Genomic DNA, 6,282 nt, shown 5'->3' with positions numbered 1-6,282 from the left:
CCCTCAGTTTGTGTCTTTCAGGAAGAACCGTGTGACGTGTGTGCACGCGTAACCAAATGTTTCTGAGAGTAGCACCCTCGTGAAAGACCCGAGGGCCCGGACGCGTCTGTGAGGACGCGGGACTCACCGCCGGAGGTATCTGCAGTAGCACCGCAGCTCCTGCAGAGTCCCCTTCGCCGTCTGGAACACCTCCTCCCGCAGAAACAAGTCCACCAGCTGCGCGCAGACGTCCTCAGAACAACGGGCCACGCGGGCCCTCTGGTCTGTCTCCACTGCGCTCCTAGGGGACGGGGCGATCAGCATGGGGGCCACTGCACCCAAGGCTCCCCCCGAGGGCTCGCCTTGAAAGCACAGGAGTCTACAGCCTTTACAGTGAAACGAAGTCACATCTCTGCTGCAAGAGCAGCTCAGGGTTTTCATTTTACTTAACGTACAGACGCCTGGGAAGAATCGCCAGGCAACAGACTTAACGGAGGAAGAAACAGGGCTCCAGGGCGCTGGTCTCAGGTCCAGCGGGGCCCCTGTAATGAGCCCATAAATAAACCTTCATCTGACTAAAGTGGTGAGAAGTTATAGTTTTTAAATGACCATTAAGGCCACTGCAGCGTCTTCTCATCAGCAATGTCTGCTGTTTGCAATTAGGAGTGTCTCAAGTGCAGGACAGGGGGCAGCCTGTGGTCATGCAGTGGTGGCCCTCAGACCAGTGCCTAAGAGAGTGCCACAGAGCCCTATCAGCCAAGGGAACAAAGAGGACTTCATCAAATGCATTTCATCATGAAATCAAAGTAGCTGATGTGGCAAAACCCATTTCCAACAGCCACTGTCTGGGATGGAATCCCCCCGGGCTGAGGCCAGGCCCAGGCCCCTGGAACCAAGGGCAACGGCAGGCGTCCCGCATGTCAGTGAGTCCTGGGCTCACGTGCCTCCTAGCACCTCCCAAGATGAACGGACGTGTGTCCACTACATGTGAAGTCTCTCTCCCAGTAAACACGGAAACAAGTCCTATGTCACAGAGTCGGAAAGGAGCTAATTCAGCACGACTCCCACCTCCCAGCTCCACGCCCACCTGCACCGGGAGCTGGGATGGGTCTCGAGAGGTCTGGCACCTTCGAGCCATCCAGGGGAGCTCAGGCACCCGCGTGGACCCCCCTGCACCATGGCACCTTTCTGCCCTGGAGCTCGGCATTGAAATCAGTTCAGTTCTGAAGTGAGCTGGCTCCGAGTGATCTTTGAACACACGAAACAAGAGGAAGGCCCTTCCGGCTGAGGCAAACTAAGGTACGGAACCAAGTGTGCAGACAACCAATACGTCATTCTAAAGGCGCACCCCCACACCCAGGGCAGCACCCCGCAGGAGGACGAGAGGGAGAGCGAGGCCCCTCCCGAGCCATCTGGCCCAGGACCATGTCAGGGTGTCCGGCTTCCCGGAAAAACATGCTCCGTGTCACGTGCCGGCGGCCCCCACCCTGCCCCCCGCTCTGCGGGCCTCGGCGCTCACGGCGCCCACTCACATCCACTCCCGGGAGCACGTCTCCCTCACGCACTCCATCACCACCAGCTCCGCCAGCTCCGCGGCCAGGCCCTGGCTCAGCTGGCTCAACACCAGCTCTCTCTCCTGTTTCAACCTACGGGTTCAAGAAATGAAGCACAAGGGTGATGTTTAAGAGTAAAAATAAGTGGCATCACACTCCGTGACCTCACAAGTGGGGACCTGAGCTGTGCTGCCTGAGTCAGCGGGCCTGACCCTCTGGTCCCACCAGACAGGCCACACGGCCGCCCCGCTCCAGCGCCCGACCCTCACCCCGGCTGGGGAGTGGCTGCTGCTCACAAGTGGGGGTGGCCTCAGGACCCCCGCCTGCTCCCTGGGCCACAGGGTCTGAGGGTGCTAGGATGCGGACAACAGCAAGAGCGTGCCGGGCCCGGCCCCGCCCCCCGTGTGCAAGGACGAGACACACTCACCTCTGCTCTTCGGCCCGGCGCCTCTCCTCCTCCCGTCGCCCCCTTTCCTCGGTCACTTCTTCGGTCGCCACGTGCCTCGACAGGCACACAGTGGCCGCCGTTAGCAGCTCCTCCACAGCAGCGGCGGAGACACTGGGCAGAGCGAACAAGAGCGCGTTCTCAGGGCAGTGAAGCCCCAGCAAACCGCACCGGCGAGAAACACGCTCTCTGGCTTTTAGCATAAAATTAAACCCATGGTTAGAAACATACACTCTATCGAAGCAGACTCACGAAGAGACAGAAAACCCGCAGACCTGGAGCTGGTGAGAAGCGGCTCGACATCTGAAACCCTCCCAACTAAAAGCCAGTGACCGGGTGGCTTCACTGATAAATTCTACCGATCGCTTAAAGCAGCACTAACACCAATCCCTCTCAGTCTTCAAAAAATACTGAACGGGAAGGAACACTTCCCAACACTGCTGTGAAGCCAGGACCGCCCCGATCCGATACCGAGACCAAAGGCCCTACGAGAAAATGACACCAAAATGAAGCAGGGGTCAACCTTGAACAACACAGGTTTGAACTGCACAGGGCCACTTACACGTGGATTTTTCAATAAACGGCTTATTGAATCCATACGTTTTGCATCTGCGGATTCCCAACTGCAGAAGGAAAACAGTATTTCTGCACTCCTACTCGTGGATGGAAACACTGGTTTCGATCTGAGGTTGCTTGAATCTGCGGATGCGAATGGCTGACTGTAAAGTCTCTGGGGAATCACCAGTTACGCGAGCATTTCTGACTGCGTGGTGGTCGCTGCCCCTGACCCCCGTGCTGTTCGAGGGTCAGCGGCGCGTGAGAGGGTTACACGCCTGCTGCATGAGAGTGGCCCTGGACCGCGAGGTGAGCCCACGAAGGAAAAGCAATGCAGCAGCCACTCTAAGAGGGTCAGGGAGGGACCCACGGGCTCATCTCAACTGATGCAGAGGGACATCTGACAGAATTCGACACCACTCATGATAAAAAATGCGCGACCAACTGGGAACAGAAGGGAGCGTCCTCGGCATGGGAGCACGCCCACAGCCGACACGGGCAGCGGCGAAAGGCGGAAAGCGTTCCTGTAAGGTCAGGAACCAGACGACGATGCCCACTTGTGCACTTCATTCAGCACCACACTGGAAGTTATAGCCAGAACCATTAGATAAGGAAATAAAAACATCCGAATTGGAAAGAAGAAAACTATATACGTTCACAGATGATACCCTCTTATATATATAAAATACTAAGTAATCACTCAACATTTATTAGAATTTGTAAGCGAGTTCAAGCAAACATGGAATATAAGGATCAATACCCAAAATTCAAGGACATCTCTATACACTAGCATTGAATATTGTGAAAACGAAATTAAGAAAATTTCACTTACAACAGCAATAAACATAATAAGGTGAAGACTAAACTTAACCAAGGAAATAAAAGACTTGTATAATGAAAACTATAAAACATTGCTGGAAAAATTAAGGATGAACTAAACAAATGAAAAGACATCCCACGTTCATGGATTGGAAGACAGTATGATATCAATACTGCCCAAAGCAATCTATAGATTCGATGCAATCACTACCCAAATCCTAAGAACATTTTTTGCAAAAACAGAAAAACCCTTCCTTAAATTCATATGCAATTTCAAGGGACCTCAAATAGCAAAACGAAGTCGAAAAAGAGAAACAAAGTTCAAGGCCTCACACTTCGCGATTTCAAAACTTACTACCACTTACTACCAAGACACAGTAATCGAAAGTGTGGTACGGGCATGAAACAGACACGAAGACCAACGCACCAGAACAGGGAGCCCAGAAGTAAACCCTCACGGCGGTGGCCAATGGGTTTTTAACAAAGGTACCAAGACCACTCAATGAGGAAATGACGATCTTTTTAACAATTGGTACTGGGAAAACTGGACGCCCGCATGTAAAATAATAATGTTGAACCCTTTGGGAAAATCTTCAAAACATTGGTTTGGCAAAGATTTCTCACATATGGCACCAAGGCACAAACAACAAAAGGAAAAATAAAATGGACTAAAAAAGTTTTTTAAAACATTTAAAACTTTTGTGCATTGACAGACATTCTCAAGAGTGGAGAGACGATCCACAGAATAGGAAAAAATATCTGCAAATCATCTATCTGATAAGGAATTAATACCCAGAATATAAAGGAATTACAACTCAACAAAAACACAATTCGAAAATGGACAAAGGACTTGAATACACATTTCTTCAAAGAAGACACACAAATGGCCAATCAGTACATGAAATAAGATGCTCAACATCAGTCATTATGGAACGGCAAATCAAAACTACAATGAGATATCACTTCACATCCATTATGATGGTCATTACCAAAAAAACATAGAAGATACTATGTGTTGGCAAGGATGTAGAGAAACTGGAACCCTTGTGCATTGCTGGTGAGAATATAAAATGGTGTACCCACTGGGGAAAACAGTTTGGCGGTTTCTCAAAAAATTAAAATAGATTACATGATCCAGCCATTCAATGCCAGCCATTCAACACCCGTGAGAACTGAAAGCAGAGACTCAGTTATCTCTAAGCCCATGTTTGCAGCAGCAGAATTCACAACAGCCAAAAGGTGGAAGTACCAAAGTGTCAACAAACAGATGAATTTAAAAATGTAGGATGTGCATGCGTGTGTATATTTAACAGAGTACTACTTAGCCGTAAAAAAGGAGCGGAATGCTAATATGTGCTACAACAGATGAGCCTTGAAGGCATTTTTGTGTCTCGGAAAAAAGGCACAAAAGGACAAATACTGCTATGAATCCACTTAGATGAGGTACCTACAAGAGAAAAATTCACGAAGATTAAAGTAGAATAGAAGTTACCAGGTATTGGGGAAAGAGATGAATGGGAAATTATGGTTCAGTGGCTACAGTTTCTGTTTGGAATGATGAGCAAGTTCTGGAAATAGACAGTGGTGATAAACACACAGCACTGTCAATGTACTCAGTGCCACTGAATCGTATATTCAAAATTAGTTAAAATGGTAAATTCTGTTATACGTATTTTACCACGATAAAAAAAATGAAGTCCATAGAAATCACATTCATTTTTAGTTCCAGCAAAGAGTACATACATAACTCCAGTATAAAAAAATGAATCAAATCTATCGAAAAGACTGATCCTTTCATGTAATCTACATTTACAGAGATAAACTACCTAACTATTGTGTCATTTTACAGGTACTAGAACTTTTTAAGTCCTTTAGAAAGTCCGATTTATTAAAGTTATTAGATTTTAATCACCTTTACAATCGTTGCTTAAGAGCTTAGAAAGATTTTGACTATTACATTTATTAAGATTGAGTGTCTGGAGTATAGAATCAGACATAAGGTTTGTCAATGTACTTTGAAACGTCTCAGGAAATTTCATCATGGTATAAAATGCAAATCGGTATAAAATGTTTAAAGGGATTTAACATGTCAAATCAATGAAACGAAACTTAATCCAAAAGTATTTTTAATAGAGAACGAACTAATTTTTACTTTACTTGATTTTGGAGTCATGTTTAAAGTTTACAGAAAAATAGGTTTTAATTTACAACTTTAATAAACTTAACGTTGCTCAAAAAGTAGACACACAGGAACTACGTGCCAATGACAAACAAGGTCAGGACGCAAGGAATGACACCCACCCTGACCAGGACCCACACTGGCACCCACGAGGCTTGGGTCTCTGGCGAAGACCGAAGGCAGCCTTGCGAGTGGAAGTGCCCGGCGGCGGGCGGCGGGGCAGAAGGCCACTTACCCTAGCGCTGCGGTGGCGAAGGCCGCCCCGGCGGCACCGACCTCCTCGCAGTCCGCTTGAAGCACCTCCTGGATGAGCTCATCCACCACCTCTGCCAGGTCCTAGGGAGAGGCCCAAGGGGCTCAGGCGAGCCAGCAAGGACACCGCCTCGGCCTGCACCGAGCTTATGACCACATGGCCTGGCTCCGCGCCTAAGGGCACTGGAGGGCGTCACAGAGCCACCGACTTCTCCCAGGACACCCCGTCCAGGACAGAAATCCTGTCTAGACCCTGTCACTGGACACCGTTTGAATGACCCTCACACAGGGTTGACTATGCTCCTTCTAGAAAGGGTCCGGCTAACAGACTGGAGGACCCTTCTGCAGAGCACAGACAAGCGTGCCGCCTGCTCCGGGGCGACCGTTCAGGCCGCCAGTGTCTGTGGCCATGCTTCACCGTCCACCTCAGTGCTCCTGGGACCCCTGGCTGGGGCTGTGCCTAGTGCCCGTCCAAGCGGTAAGCAGTGAGACCGAGTCCC

The 6,282-nt window shown here is 49.3% G+C and overlaps 1 protein-coding gene across 1 annotated transcript in view; it reads right to left on the bottom strand.

The window, feature by feature from the left end:
- MCM3AP (minichromosome maintenance complex component 3 associated protein) overlaps positions 1 to 6,282 on the bottom strand; it is a 44,179-nt gene that overhangs the window by 22,391 nt on the left and 15,506 nt on the right. The window contains exons 13-16 of the mRNA XM_023525812.1: positions 5,766 to 5,866; positions 1,960 to 2,091; positions 1,512 to 1,625; positions 128 to 280 (exon numbers count right to left, since the gene is read on the bottom strand). Of these exons, the coding sequence (XP_023381580.1) occupies positions 128 to 280; positions 1,512 to 1,625; positions 1,960 to 2,091; positions 5,766 to 5,866 (500 nt within the window). The remainder of the gene's footprint in view (positions 1 to 127; positions 281 to 1,511; positions 1,626 to 1,959; positions 2,092 to 5,765; positions 5,867 to 6,282) is intronic.

The sequence above is a fragment of the Pteropus vampyrus genome, unplaced genomic scaffold (assembly GCF_000151845.1).
Source record: "Pteropus vampyrus isolate Shadow unplaced genomic scaffold, Pvam_2.0 Scaffold632, whole genome shotgun sequence".
In the NCBI taxonomy this organism is placed as follows: Eukaryota; Metazoa; Chordata; class Mammalia; order Chiroptera; family Pteropodidae; genus Pteropus; species Pteropus vampyrus.
This window is presented reverse-complemented; position numbering and strand designations above follow the sequence as displayed.